The following is a 15,754-nucleotide window of genomic DNA, read 5'->3' on the forward strand; positions in this document are numbered from 1 at the left end:
TGGAGGTGGGGAGAATGGAGTGACTGCTAATGAGTGTGAATGGGGTTTTGGGGGTGATGAAAATGCTCTGAAATTAAATAGTGGTGATGGCTGTACAATGCTGTAAGTAAACTGAAAACCACTGAACCGTACACTTTCAAAGGGTGAGTTTTATGATATCTGAATTATAGCGCAATGAAAATAATTTTAAAATTATCCATGAAATTTAAATTTCGCCAGTTCTGTATTTGCATATATGTATGTGTGTGTCCGTGTGTGTGTGCGCGTGTACCAAATCTGGTGACTCTATACTTGCCACCTATTTTTGTAGAAAATTGTGTATTATAATACACACATAAAATATCTATTAGCCTGAGAGACCAACTGATAGATAGTGTAAATGAATACATCAGCAGTGCTTTTTTGAGGTATGTCTGCACCTTTGGTTTTGTATTTTACACCTTTTGCAATTGACTTGGCAAGTTACCAGACTCTTCACACCATGCAATTCTAGTTTTACACGAGTGGTTCCTAGGAAAACAAAAAGAACTTTTTCCCCCTGAACCCAAATTCAGAGTGGTAAGCTATATACTTAACCGCAGTTGGTTTCTAGAACTGGTACTAGGATCCCCCTTGCTGCTACCCAGGAACCCAAAAGACAAAAATGAACCACAAAACCAGTTTGCCATAGTTAGTACTAATTTGCCAGTAAAGGAAAAAATAAATCCCAGACTTCTAAATTTTTTAAGCTATAAAATTTTTTTTTTAATTGTGAAAGTGCACAGTTATTCTTTTTGAAGATTCTCTTTTGTTTAATTTGCTGATGATAACAGGGAGAGAGAGCTAGGTCTCTTTGGGCATATTGAGCTGTCTAAGGTGGAAAAGGGGATTGTCTTCCCTGCAGTGATGTCTCACGCGTGTAATTAATATATTATCATAATATTCCTTTAACTGGCTGCTATTACTAACAAAAAAGCACTTTGCAGGACCTCCCTGGTGGTCCAATGGTTAAGACTCGGTGCTTCCAATGCGGGGGGCATGGGTTCAATCCCTGGTCAGGGAACTAAGATCCCACATGCTGTGCAGTGTGGCCAAAACGTTAAAAAAAAAAAAAAAAAGGAAAGAAAGAAAGCACTTTGCATATATTATCACATTTAATCTAAACAGTCCCTTGAGGTGGTTCTGTTAATGTTGAGGGAAGGGACTTGGCCAAGGTTACACAGATGATCAGGTCCTCCTAGGGAGCATGTACTGTTCCACAGTCTGAACTAGTCTCCCCGTTACTCTTTTTTTTTTAATAAATTTATTTATAAGTTTATTTACTATTTATTTTTTGGCTGCATTGGGTCTTGGTTGCTGTGCACGGGCTTTCTCTAGTTGTGGCGAGCGGGGGCTACTCTTCGTTACGGTGCTCGGGCTTCTCATTGCGGTGGCTTCTCTTGTTGCAGAGCACGGGCTCTAGGCATGTGAGCTTCATTAGTTGTGGCTCGCAGGCTCTAGAGCGCAGGCTCAGTAGTTGTGGTGCACGGGCTTAGTTGCTCTGTGGCATGTGGGATCTTCCCGGATCAGGGCTCGAACCCATGTCCTCCGCATTGTCAGGTGGATTCTTAACTACTGTGCCACCAGGGAAGTCCCCGCCGTCCCACCACCACGCCCCCCACTTACTCTCAACAAAGAGAAGCAGCATGATTTTGTGGAGCCTCCCTCCTCTTCTTCAGCTTTGTCTCTGACAGGTAAAAAGAGCCAAGAAAGGAACTAGAATCAAACCCAAACCCTCTTATGTTCCTGACGCGAAATAAGGACTGTTAAGTCGTTTTGGTATATATTTCATATGTCCATCACTTTGTTTTCCTTTCCCGATAGAGGTTGGGCTACATGGTGGCTTCCAATATGATACGAAGCCAACTGGATTTTTGGAAAGCTCTGTCAGCCTGAATGACCCTGAGGACTCTTGAGCTCCCCTGCTCTTTCCTGGCTCCCCTGCTGCTTTCCTGACCCCTGTCCTTCATCTCTAAGGGTGGGTCCTCTTCCTACCCCTGTCCTGGGTGTCCCCCAGCTGGGTTGTCCCTCTCCTCCTCTCTGCCTGTGTACTCACCCTGCGTGGTTTCATCCACCTGTGATTTCTGCTCAGCTGCTGCAGTGGGTTCCCTAGTCTAGTCTTCTAACCTTGAAGAGTCACCCTGAAAAGGGGTCCCATTTGCCTTCTTTTTTTTAAAAAAAAAAATTATTCATTTATTTGGCTGCGCCGGGTCTTAGTTGCGGCACTCGGGATTTTTAGTTGTGGCATGCAGGATCTAGTTCCCTGACCAGGGATCGAACCCAGGCCCCCTGCATTGGCAGCGTGGAATCTTAACCGCTGGACCACCGGGGAAGTCCCCCATTTGCTTTCTAACATCTCTTACAGATGGTCCACAGGCAAGGTCCACTCGTCATGACTCAACGTTTCCTCTCAACTGCCCAAGCCAGAAAACTTGGGTCTTTTTCCCTCTTATCCTTTTCTACACTTGATCTTTAAAAAAACCAGCTTTACTGAGATAAAACTCATGCACCGTACAAGTTTACTTATATAAAATATACAATTCATTGATTTCTTTTTACTATATTCAGAGCTTGTACAATCATCAACACAGTCTAATTTTAGAACATTTTTCCCTCCTCAAGGAAACCCAGAACCTGTTACCAGTCACTCCCCATTCCCCCCATTTTATGTTTACTGTAGATGAATACAAAAGCCCTCAACATTTAAAATTGAGAACATTATTTTTCCAGTCTTATAAGAAAATCATATCTGCTTAATTAGGAATGATGTTGCCAAGTCATACCCTCATCGCAGACGCAGAATAAAGTCTTCTCTATTTTGTTTGCATTGCAGTGTAACAGGAAAATCTATGTGCACAGATGTGTTACAGCAAAAGGAAGAACACAGACTGCTCCTTCGGCAATATTTTGCACTCTGTTGAATTAGCCGTCCCAGGAATTGTTAATCGTTATGACTTGGCCGCTTGCCACCTGACTTTTTAGAAATCATCACTTGGATGTTTTCTGGTTCTTGGCTTTTGGTGTTCCTAGCAGGTGAATCATAAAACTCTGCTTTTTGTTTTAAAACTCCCATTTATCACCATAGATTCAGGTGGAATGACCTTTTTTAGTATAAATGTTCAATAGACCACATATAGAGTAAAATCACAAATGTATGTTGAAATCCTAGGATACCTTCCGTAGATGAAATATCATGCATAGAAGGTGCCTGTTGATTCGGTGGCTGGTTTGTAAGTGCAGGTGACATGCCCATGTGCAACTCAAAAGACGGGCATTGGTGCATCACCTGTGACCCAGCAGTCTTGAGTAGAGAACACAATCTCTTAATGATGATATCCCATAATTATGAGAACAACTACCCAAGTGCATTTAACATTTTTCCTACATATATATTTCTTAGACTGTATTTGGAAGAGAAAATAGCTTTGACATAAATTTTCCACTGAGCACAGTTGGAGACGGTGACCCCCAAGATAAAGACCAATTTCCTTAGTGTGTCTTTCAGAATCCATGGCTATCTGGCTTCAGCCCACCCTCAGGCCTCATCTCTTCTTTTAAACCTATTTATTTATTTAGGCTGCACCGGGTCTTTGTTGCGGCATGCAGGATCTTTCAGTTGCGACATGCAGACTCTTAGTTGCGTCGTGCATGTGGTATCTGGTTCCCCGACCAGGGATCAAACCTGGGACCCCTGCATTGGGAGCATGGAGTCTTAGCCATGGGAATTCCCCAGGCCTCATCTCTTGCCACCCACTCCTGTAGCCACAAATAATACTTGCCAGTCTCTGAATATACCTCTCATGTCTGCAGAGTCATTTTCCCCTCACCTGCTAAACCCAGATTTGCTGGACTCTGGGCCCGGGGTAGAGGGGGACGTTTGGAGGAGGGGGAGGAATTTCTGTGCAGGAGTAGAAGGGTGCTGTTTGAACACGAGATGGTCTTGCAGTGTTGCTGGTGAGTATTATTTTCTTCCTTGATCCCATCCTTGGTCTCATCTTCCCATCATATGTTTACCTATCCTGCATCCTCAGAGAAGCCCCTCACCGACCCCATACAAATACTTGCCTTCCATCACAGATTTGCTTTTCTGAAATTCTGCCTCTCCCCTCCCCGACCACTGGGATCCTCACCCACTGCTCTGGGCCCACCACCCCTTTTGAAGAGTACGGACCCTTTTCCAAAGCACATGGCAATGGACCTCATGGGCCCTCTGGGGCAGCCCTCAGCCTGTGAACCAGTCCCAGAACTTATGCAAACCCACATCACAGGAAACCTGCAGGAGAACGTGGGTTGAGAGCTCCTGAAAAACTGTCAAGCCCTCTATGATAAAGGTAGTGTCATCAAGAAAGCCTGTCAGTGTTCATCAGGGGTACTTTCCTCATTCTGTTCCGTGATGTAAATGTGACCCAAAAAGGGAATCCCTAGTCAGTGGAGTACGAAGATTTGTGACAAATGTGACTTATGTGATATCTCTCACTTATCAGCTCTGTTAATCTGGGCAGTTTTGGGGCAGATGGAAATCACTTCAATAGAATGGGTCTGCTGTGACCCCCTTCAAGGGGCTCAGACCAGACAAGGAGATGGACTTCTGGCTAAGGTCCAGCAGGTGCAGGTTTTCCCCAGGGAGTTGCTGGTCCATTGTTCTAACAGGGTTTATGGAATGGTTTCTGTGTCCCCACTGATGGGTAATACTGCCTACATCATATACTTAATTCCTTGGACTTCTGCTTCTAGATTCTGTCTGTTCCATTAGTCTGTCTATTTCTTTGCTCATAGCTCTTCATTTCATTTGCTGTAACTTTATAATAATACATTTCAATATCTGCCTACATTATGGCTAAACCTCCTCATTGCTCTTCATCTTCAGAATTTTCTTGGCTGTCCTCTCATGTTGAGTTTTCCACATGAATAACCCTGTCTAGCTCTAAAAATAATTTTGTTGATATTTGTATTTTGTTAAATGTATGTATGTATTTAGGGGTAATTGACATCTGCGTATATTACTTTTCTCATTTAAGAACAGGATGTCTTATTTATTAAAGTTTTCTTTTGTATGCCTGAGAAGTTATCTTTACTTTTTCTGTGCAGATCTTGCTTACTTTTTAAATTGATTCCTAGAAATTGTATCTTTTTGGCTGCTACTCTAGATGGGATCTTTTAAAATCTATTATATTGTCTCTCTGGTTGTTTGTATATATAGAAAGGCTATTGATGTTATTTTTTTGTTAGTAATTTTGTACCTAGTCACCTTACTGGATTTCATTATTCCTATTCACTTTTTCAATTGATTTTCTTAGGTGTTCTAGATGTGTGATACTATTATCTGCAAATAATGGTAACTTTATTATGGGGCTTTTGTGTGAAAGTAGAACTACAGTATACTTGTGAGTTTGGTAGATTCTTTGCATGAAAGAATTGTGCTAAACCTTTTGTCCATTATCTCCTTTTTCCCCCAGATCTTTTTCCTAGGCTCAGGGATTTGACCCTGCCAACTAGGGGCCTGTTGAGCATCTAGAATGAGGGCTGACAGCCTGATGAGCCCATGCTTCTGTTCCCTCGTGACAGGTGCTCAGTCCAGGGCCTGCATCCTGAGAGCACAAATTAGACGTCTCAAGATGCTATGGTAGGGGACTTCCCTGGTGGTCCAGTGGCTAAGACTCCGTGGTCCCAATGCAGGGGGCCTGGGTTTGATCCCTGGTCAGGGAACTAGATCCCACATGCCGCAACTAAAAGATCAAGCAGGCTGCAACTAAAGATCCCGCCTGAGGCAGTGAAGGTCCCACGTGCTGCAACTAAGAACTGGCACAGCCAAATAAATAAATATTAAAAAAAAAAAAGAGAGAGAGAGAGAGAAAGATAACTGCCTTGCCCAAGTTTAAAAAAAAAGAAGAAGAAAAGATGCTATGGTAGAACTCAAAGGACTAGTGGGAGCCTTTCTGGCGAGTCAGGGGGCAAGGATATTTTAGCCCCAGTGAAGGGCGTGTGCATGGTCATGTGAAAATGCAGGTGCTTTGGAAGAGCTAGCAGAAAAGCAGCAGAGCCTGTGTGGTGAGGGGACAGGGACAGGTGCTCAGGGGTCTGTGGATCATTCTGATGCACTTGGAGCTGGTCCTGTGGGGCATAGAGCCAGGGAAGGTCTTTGAAGCCGGGTGGGCAGTGCCACGCCCATCGAGCTTGGGGCTGCTCCTTTCTCTTGTGCTGTATGCATGGTGTGTGGAAGGATTCAAGAGTCAAGCCAGGTAAGCTCATTAGGGCATCCTCTGAGACTCTGAAACATGTCTAAATGTCTGTAAGGTAATGTCTGAACGGTTTGTTTTAATTCAAAGCAGGTAGAAGCAGGAATAATAAGAATCATGAGGTTTTACAGGTTCCTGTCAGGAAAAGCCTGGTGAACCTTGCAAGTGAGGGATTATCATAAATTAAACTATCATTTTTATTTTATTTTTTCTGCAAAAAGTAGTCATGCCAGTTCTTTGCAGAATCATTTCACATGGAGCCAGGAATCGTTCAAAGGGGGAGTGGTCTGTCTGCCGAGTGTTTTTCATATTCCAGGCATATGTCTGTTTCACAGTGTCTAATTATTCTTGGGGACAATTACTGTCAGGTTCCAAAATGTGTTCAGTGAGCAACAATTGGTGTTTATTCAGCTCTAAAAAGACTATGCAAGGGAACGGTAGGTTGTTATTGTCTGCCTAAAGAAACGTTTTGCCATCCGGAAACATCTGCTTTCTATTTAAAGCACTGAAGAAGGAATGGGAGTATATTTGAAATATACTCCCTAAGCATCAAACACCAAAGAAAGGAGAATAAAATTGGGTATGAAGGTAATTTCTGTTCTCTGATACACACTCTCTTCAGCTTTTCCCTGCTGGGAAGGAAAGGTGCCCTCTTGGCTTGGAAAGTTCTGCTTCTCTTGAATTTTTCTATTTATACTGATTTGCACACTTCCAGGAACTGACTTCTGTGTCCTAGTTCCAGCTCTTTTAGTTTCTCAGGTAGGGCAAGGTGCTCTTTCAGAGTTGGGGTCTGCTTTTCTGTATTTTGTGGTGAGGTTTGTTCTCTGATTTTGCTCATAAAGATGTAAAGATTTGCTGTCCACGTTGCCTGAAATCACCCTGTGACCTTCAGTTTTCTACGTGGAGAGTGCTGCCCACTCACAGCTCTGTCCAGAGGGTTTTAACCCTCTGAGAACATATACAGTCTGCTTGGGGTGCAGTAAATTTTCTGTGAAGGTCAATATGTTAGTTACCTATCATTGTGTAATCAAGTGCTACAAATTTAGTAGCTTAAAACAAAACACATTTCTGTGTATATCCTGGACAATTGTTGAAGCAAAGAATTAACGGGTTAGAGGGCTGTAGTCTAAATCAAAATATGTGGGTCTGCTCTCATCATTATAACCCCTTTTGGCAATAAAAAAAAAAGGATAAAATATATCTGCATTGCCTTTACCTGGTTTTGAAAGCAGAGTGGTTATGACCTGAAAGGGAATTTATAGGCAATGGGTTTGAGAGCAGGCTGAAGGCCAAGATTTCAGAGACAAAGGTAGGTTACTTCAAGCACTTCTGATAAGTGCCAGTAGATATTTATAAAGTACATCTAGAAAGATATATTCAAAAACTACATAAGTGTTTCCTCTGGAGAGAACTGAAGGCATAGAGACAGGAGAGAGTTGTGCCTTTCACTGTATGCCCTTTGGTGTCATAGAAATTTTGTACCATGTTCACATATTATCTATTGAAAAACTGTTAATTAAAAAAATAGGAGACCTGATTCCTACTCACAGAAAAACAAAAACAAACAAAAAAACACATTTCTGTGAGTCAGAAGTCTGGGAATGGCTTAGCTAGGTCCTCTGCTTCAGGGTCTCTTAGGAGGTGTCATCAAGGTGTCAGCCAGGAGTGGGGTCTCATCTGAAGGCTCGAGTGTGGACAGATAAGCTTCTAAGCAGTTGTTGGCAGAATTTCAGTTCCTCAAGGATATTGGACTAAGGGCCTCCGTTTTTCTCTGGCTGAAGGTCACCCTCTCTGGCTGGAGTTGCTGTGGGATGGTCCTCCCCAACATGGCAACTTGCTTCAGCAAAGCCAGCAAGAGAGTCAGTCAAGGGAGTCTGCTAGCAAGACAGAAGTCACAGTCCTCTGTCACTTGCTCAAAGTGACCTCCTGTCACCTTCACCATATTCTGTTGGTTAAAAGCAAGTCACAGGTCCCACCCATGCTCACAGGGAGGGGATTACACAGGGGATCACAGGAGTCACATCAGAACTGCCTACTACAGACAGGTATTATTTTAGGAAGAGAGTGTAATGGCTAAGGGGGGGTGTTGTCTGTGTCACTTAGAACTGACTTCAAAGCTCAGATCTGCCACTTACTAACTGTGTAACCCAAGGCCAAGGTCCTTGGCCTCTCTGAGCCCCGTTTCCCCGCCTGGATCCCCATAGGATCATTGGGATCTTAAATGAGAGCTCATATGTGAAGCCTGGCAGATGGCAAATACTCAGTAAATATTAGTTGGCTTTAAACTAAATATCAGCTAAATATTAACTGGCTTTTCTTTCCATCCCCCCTCTTTATTTCTTTTTCTTTAAATACCATTCGATTTTTGAATTTTAGAAGAATAAAATAGAACTCTCCAGTGGCCAAGGACTTGGTTATTCACATGGAAATCCCAGTACTGTGGGTAGTTTTCTGGACCCAAAGCTGTGCCAAGCTGGCCTCCAGGTCCCCAGGCCTGGGGATCGCAGGTCTTTGACCTCAGAAGGGCTGTGGCTCTTCCCATAGTGCCCACCCTCGGCATGGGGTCTGTGGGTCTCCCTTCCTGGGTCACTGTGCTGTCTCCACGCTGGAGCAACCACTTCCCCTGCAGAGGCCTGACCACGGGACCAGGGCTGCAGCCACTGAGGGTATGGCCAGCTGAGCCAACCGTGTCTCCCAACGTCCTTGCATTTCTGGTTGGGGTCCCGCCATGGCGTCACTCCATCCCCAGAGCTGAGCGGACAGATTTGGAGATGGGGTCCTTCTTGTCTGCATGCTCACCTTGACCTGAATCATGCCAGGCAGATGACTTGTGGCTTTGGCTTATCCGTGGTCAGAAATCTCTACCAGCTTCTCTCGTCTCCCTGTCCCTCCCCCACCGTCCCTCTCCACCTTGCTTTCCTCACTCCCTCGCTCCTGTAGGCCTCAGGCACACAGAGCACTTTCAGAAGGTCGCTGCTTGACCACCACAGGCTGCTGTCTGTCCTGACCAGAGCACCTCTGCCTCTCCAGCCTTTGCACCCAAAGATCCTGTTCTCTGTCCCTCTGTTGTCCCCTTCACGCTGTGGAAGGATGTCTTGGAGTCGTTTCCATCATTCTGGAGGAGAGATGACAGCTGTAGGGGTGACTTCTTCCATTATTTCTAGAGTGTCTGATAATGTCTAATGTGAGTATCTCCCCAGATTCCTAGAGGATAAAAATCACCTGTAACTCTTGTTAAAAATAGAGCTACCCAGGCCCCATCCCTGGACAGCCAGGTTCCTGCCGGGATAGATTGGGGCCCAGGAATTTGTAATTTTACTAAATGCCCCAGCTAATTCCTCTCAGAGGTTGAGGAAACACTGGTCTAAAGGTCCTAAAACCTAGACCCAGTCCCTCTTCCCCGGTGTGGAGAACACAAGGGAAGAACCGAAAGTCTGGCTTCTTCCCCTGGGAGGGCTCCTGGGTGACCATGGGTCCCTGCCCAGCTCGTAGTGCTCTGTAAAAGAGAGGCAGAGATTTTAGCATAATTCAATTCTTTTTTTTAAATTGAGATATAATTGACATATTAACATTATTTTGTTTCAAGTGCACTACGTAATGATTCAATATTTGTACACATTGCATAATTCGGTTCTTTTAAAAACCTCTTCTGTATTCCTGCCCTTTCAATTGCTCCCTCCTCTTAAATATGCAGAAGAATTCCATGTGAGCAAGTGCTTTCTTTTATGGTGCTGTACTTGGATGATTAGCAAAACATGGTGCCAGGGCTGCAGTAGCACAGCTGGGGGATGCAGATGTCAGGCTTCCCCACGTGGATTGATTAGGAGGGCTGGTATTCGCAGGCACACACGTTCCCCCACGGGCTGGCCCCTCTCGACAACAGATGCAGGAAATTACAGTGAGAATATTCCTTTTGTTTCTACAGCTGTTACCCTGCGGCTGGAAGGGTGTTGATTTAGAATTGAGTGGGTGGGTGAACTTGGTCACTGTTGAGGGAAGACAAAGCGGCTTAGTGATCCACACCCCAGGGGCTCTTGCCCAGCTCCTGGGACCTAGAAGGGAAGCTTCAGGGGGCTAGGAATGCTGGGCTGTGTCCGTCTGGAAGGCTGGATTCTAGAAACAGCTGCACTGAGGTAGCAGGAAGAGCATGCCCTTGGCTTTTATTGATTCAGAGAAATAGTCATGAAAAAGTTTCTGCATTTATCTACATCCACAATTGATGGTTGATGCCAGTATTCATGGTGTTATTCAGTATTCCTTGCATGAGGCTCAAATAAATAGTAATTTGCTTTTCTAGGAAAAAGTTTCTCTCTTTAATGAGCCTTCTCTAGCCAGGATGGGTTGAAAGACAGCTTTACCTAAAACCACTCCATCGAGAGACGGGAACACTTAAAATTCACTTTTCCTTTTGATTTTATTTTTTGTTTCCGCTTGGGTGTCCTCTTATGTCATCTCTTTGACATTATGAGGATTAAAAAATTTTAATTTTTCTGATTTTGATTTAATTTTGTACCTCTAATAAGTGCTTATTAAATCTATAGTATTTTATGAATGATGGGATTATTTTCACATCCTGCTGGCTTCCCCCCACCCATTTTGTCTTATTTTGGACCACTTAAAAGGATTTTCGAGCCAGTTTGCCTGAAGACCCTTTCTTCAAAAATAATTATATTAAAAAAAATTATATTTTGTAATGAGTCTATGATTTATTTTGTGTTACTCTGTGAAGTAGATACCTTAAAATATGAAATGCAGTGAAATCCATTACAATTTTTATCCACCTGCCTTATTAGTGCTTATTGTCAAGATCTAATTAATTCCTCACTCAACAGAAAGAAACATAGATACTGTGCTAATTCGGTTAATAATCGCATGAAGAATTTACAGGCATGTGAGTGAAAAAGCAACAACAATACAGAGGCAAGAATAACAAAAGAGAGAGATTTGATGAACATTACATAAAACCCAAAGATTTATAAGTTGGAAACATAAAACTTTAAGGCTCGGTCAGTTATAAATGAATGCATCATAAAATGCTGCAAATCTGAGAAGTATTTAGTAGAAATATAATATGAAGTCACAAATGGTTTGCAAAATCCTAAAACTGTTGCGTAATCCTCCCCGCTCCCCAGTGAATTTGTTGCAAAATCCTAAAAATGCCAACAGGATGTCAGAAAAAGAATAGGACACTTGACGGAGATGCAAAAACACCGCACCGGGAGTTGCCTTCTTTTTTTTTAAACATCTTTATTGGATTATAATTGCTTTACAATGGTGTGTTAGTTTCTGCTTTATAACAAAGTGAATCAGTTATACATATACATATGTTCCCATATCTCTTCCCTCTTGCGTCTCCCTCCCTCCCACCCTCCCTATCCCACCCCTCTAGGCGGTCACAAACCACCAAGCTGATCTCCCTGTGCTATGCGGCTGCTTCCCACTAGCTATGTGTTTTACATTTGGTAGTGTATATATGTCCATGCCACTCTCTCACTTTGTCACAGCTCACCCTTCCCCCTCCCCATATCCTCAAGTCCATTCTCTAGTAGGTCTGTGTCTTTATTCCTGTCTTACCTCTACGTTCTTCATGACCTTTTTTTTTTTCTTAGATTCCATATATATGTGTTAGCATATGGTATTTGTTTTTCTCTTTCTGACTTACTTCACTCTGTGTGACAGACTCTAGGTCCATCCACCTCACTACAAATAACTCAGTTTCATTTCTTTTTATGACTGAGTAATATTCCATTGTATATATGTGCCACATCTTCTTTATCCATTCATCTGTCAGTAGACACTTAGGTTGCTTCCATGTCCTGGCTATTGTAAATAGAGCTGCAATGAACATTTTGGTACATGACTCTTTTTGAATTATGGTAAAAGGAATCCAAATCGGAAAAGAAGAAGTAAAGCTGTCACTGTTTGCTGATGACATGATACTATACGTAGAGAATCCTAAAGATGCTACCAGAAAACTACTAGAGCTAATCAATGAATTTCGTAAAGTTGCAGGATACAAAATTAATGCACAGAAATCTCTGGCATTCCTATACACTAATGATGAAAAATCTGAAAGTGAAATTAAGAAAACACTCCCATTTACCATTGCAACAAAAAGAAGAAAATATCTAGGAATAAACCTACCTAAGGAGACAAAAGACCTGTATGCAGAAAATTATAAGACACTGATGAAAGAAATTAAAGATGATACAAATGGATGGAGAGATATACCATGTTCTTGGATTGGGAGTTGCCTTTTAAGCAAATTTCTCATTAGGCCAATTGCCCCGCAGCCTCAGGGTGTTGGGTTTCAGTAACTACTCCGCTGGTGTCTCTTTTTTTCTCCTCTCTTCCCTTTTTTTATTTTAATTGTTCTCAGGCTTATGTATCTTTCTCCATAAATGATTAAAATCTTAGGTGGCTTAGTTGTATAATCATAAATTATACATAAAGTTCCATCAACTCATTCGCCCATCTCTCCTCTTGCAGAGAACAGCCCATCTTCACCACCCGAGCCCACGTTTTCCAGATCGACCCCAACACCAAGAAGAACTGGGTGCCTGCGAGCAAGCAGGCCGTCACAGTCTCCTACTTCTACGATGTCACAAGGAACAGCTATCGGATCATCAGTGTGGATGGAGCCAAGGTACCATCTCGCCGGCTCACTTGAAGTCACTTATTTTCATCAAAAGCAATAGGATACATTTGAAAAGTGGGGGGAAAAGGGTGCACCGCAAAACCCGCCACCTTAACAGAGATGTTATTGTTATCATGTCTTTATAATCACAGATCCCGCTTTTTTCTTTTTTCATTTAAAATTATGGCCAATTAAAAAAAATTTCCCTGCTAGCACGCTGTCTTCATAACTAGCATTTTAATGCTACTTTAATAATTCCACCAAGGACCTATAATGTCCTTAATCTCTCCCCTTATGGTTAGCTACTGAAGTGGCTTCCAGTTTTTTACTATTATAGATAATGAGCGTCTTCATGAAACAGATAACCTCATTTGGTCATCATGCCTATTGCTTTTCGGATATTTCCTTAGGATAGATTTATGGAAGTAATGTTATAGGTCAAGATATTAGCGCTTTATGGCTCTTGATGGTTATTACCAAACGGCTTTCCGAAGAGTTCTGTCTTCCAGCATGTATGAGAATGCCAGTTTGTTGCACCCCCGACAGCACTGGGTATTGTAACTAGTCTGGTTTTGGTGTTATTAGGCATGGGAGTTGAATTTTATTCAGTGGTTTTGGAGTATTTCTTGAAATAATTTTTTTCCTGGTGTTTTCATTATTCTGCTGTCTTCCTCAGTATTTTTGCCACATTATGATGGGAGCAGAATAAAGAAGGATTATCAGTAGACGTATCACCAAGTTTACAAAAGAAAAGAAAAGTAGACTTGATGCTTTATAGTTTCTTTTCTGTCTTTAATCTGTGTTCATCCTGATGGACATTTTTACATGGATAATCTGCTCTCACCTGAAATTCAGTGTATCTGAAGCTGAATTCCTCTATTTGCCCTCTAAACCACCTCTCCATTTTCACTTCCCAGTCACTTGTTGCTGGAAGGAAGGAAGGGAGGGAGGGAGGAAGGAAGGAAAGAAAGAAGGAAATGGAAAAGCACAGTCATTCCCTTTTTAGTTGGTAGAATGAATCTGCCTTTGAAGTGTGTCACGTTTATACCTAATGCTTTGTTTCAAGGCCATAACTCTTGTCCTGGTACAGTCTTGCTCAGACTGTTGCAGTAGCCTTCTGACTGGCCTCCTCTCGCCTGCAGTCTGCCCCTAGGTCAGCGTTCCTGGGCAGTTGGGTCAGGGCTGGGTAGAGGAATGGGGCCTGGCTGTGGGCTTCTCCCTCCACAACCCCACAACCACAGAGCAGGAGGCATGGGAAGCCTCCGCTGACCAGGGTTCTGATGAGCGCTCAGGAAGGGTAGAAGTGCCTGGCGCATAGTAGATGGGCACCTTGTGTCTGAGGATTGACTATCTGAGAGATGCCTTTATTATTTCTTTTCTTCTGGGAGACATGGTGATCTGGCGGTTGTATTACCACTCTCCTTCTCTGTGCTTTTGAGCTGGAATCTTCTCACCTCTTGCCAGGATGTTCTGCTAGCAGTGGTGAATCAAGCCGACTTGCTTTCTTTTATCTGTAGATTCTGTGAGTTCATCCGCCATCCCTTGAGATGGGTTTGCACTTCTGTCAGTTGAGTTATCCCAGGACAGAGTGGGCTTAAATACAGATAAAGTGCATTTTATCTGTATTTAAATACAGATAAAATGCACTTCCTTAGAGGAAGCGCTTTAGTCCTATTAGCTGGGCTTTGAGTAATTTGTCAATGTGTCAGCGTTGTACGGGTCTGCAGCTCCTGAAGTCTGTGACAGTGGTGGGGTCCGAGCCAAACGAGCTAGCTCTGAGAAATCAGGTGGGTGGAGGAGGGTGGGCTATCCGCCGGCTGAAGAATAGAGCTAGTTCCGGCTCAGTGCGGGGGATCCATCAAGTTATGGAGTCACTTAAAAAGTGGGAATTGGGAACCTAGGCTGTGGGGTGCCACTGGAATCCAGCAATGGAGCCTGCGGCCCTCTGGCCACGCCTCCTAAGCGCCACACCACCTGGCATTCCAGGAGCCCACCCAGAGTTCCTGCCTTACTAGCGGGGCACAGGCACTGTGACGGGGCCTCGTTCAGCGAAAGGGAGTGTCCTGTGACAGAGCATAAGGCCCAGGGGAGTGGGTAGGGACCAGCCTTAGTGGTTTAGTCCCTGTGCCTGGCACTTGGGGCCGCGGGTGGGTGGCAACTGTCCTGCCCTGAGAACTGGAGCACAGAATACCAGACAGTGGTCCCCAGGCCTCCTCAGCTCAGCTGGACCTTGCCTGGAGCTGCTCAGCAACAATGTGCAAAACCAACAGGCCAGGTCTAGGTCAGATCCTCTGCCTCCAGCTGCTCCACAGGTCAGGTGAGACATGGAGAAGGACCCCCGGATGGTGATTTCCCCAGAGTGGTAGCAGCTCTTGACACTGCCCGGTCTTCTGCGCCTTCCTCCTCCCCACCCACGGCTGAGTTCCTGATCCCCCCAGCCCCAGCTTCTGCCCTGCCCCAATAATCCAGATGGATCTCCTTCCTCCCTAGGGGCTGGAGTAGGGCGCCGCCTGCTGACCTGATGCCAGTGCCGCGCTGTCCCAGGGCCCTTGTTCGCTGCCCCTCTGCATCCCACCCCTGCCTCTGGATCCTCATCCTTGCCTTCCACCACGTTGGGACAACCCCACTTTGTTTTAGGCCTTTGATTCCAAATGTTAAAGGAACTAAGATGACAGATGGTCAGATGCTTTTAGCCTTTGGGGTGGTGTCTTGGCTACACCTCTGACCTTGGGCAGTTCTAGGACCCCCGGTCCTGCCTCTCTCTCCTGGCCTGGCCATGTCACGTCTTCTGCTTGGTGCTTCTGGGCCAGCTGTCCCTCCCAAGGCGGGAGGCTGCTGCGGTCTGGAAGGGAAAGCCTGCTCT

At 44.1% G+C, this 15,754-nt stretch overlaps 1 protein-coding gene across 5 annotated transcripts in view; it reads left to right on the forward strand.

Annotated features, from left to right (window-relative positions):
* The window catches only part of HOMER2 (homer scaffold protein 2), a 93,499-nt gene that overhangs the window by 36,717 nt on the left and 41,028 nt on the right, over positions 1 to 15,754 (forward strand). For all 5 annotated transcript variants that reach the window (XM_060005354.2, XM_060005355.1, XM_060005353.1 and 2 more), the window contains exon 2: positions 12,744 to 12,900. In XM_060005354.2, coding sequence (XP_059861337.1) covers positions 12,744 to 12,900 — 157 coding nt within the window. The remainder of the gene's footprint in view (positions 1 to 12,743; positions 12,901 to 15,754) is intronic.

Source organism: Delphinus delphis, chromosome 2 (assembly GCF_949987515.2).
Source record: "Delphinus delphis chromosome 2, mDelDel1.2, whole genome shotgun sequence".
NCBI classification, from domain to species: domain Eukaryota; kingdom Metazoa; phylum Chordata; class Mammalia; order Artiodactyla; family Delphinidae; genus Delphinus; species Delphinus delphis.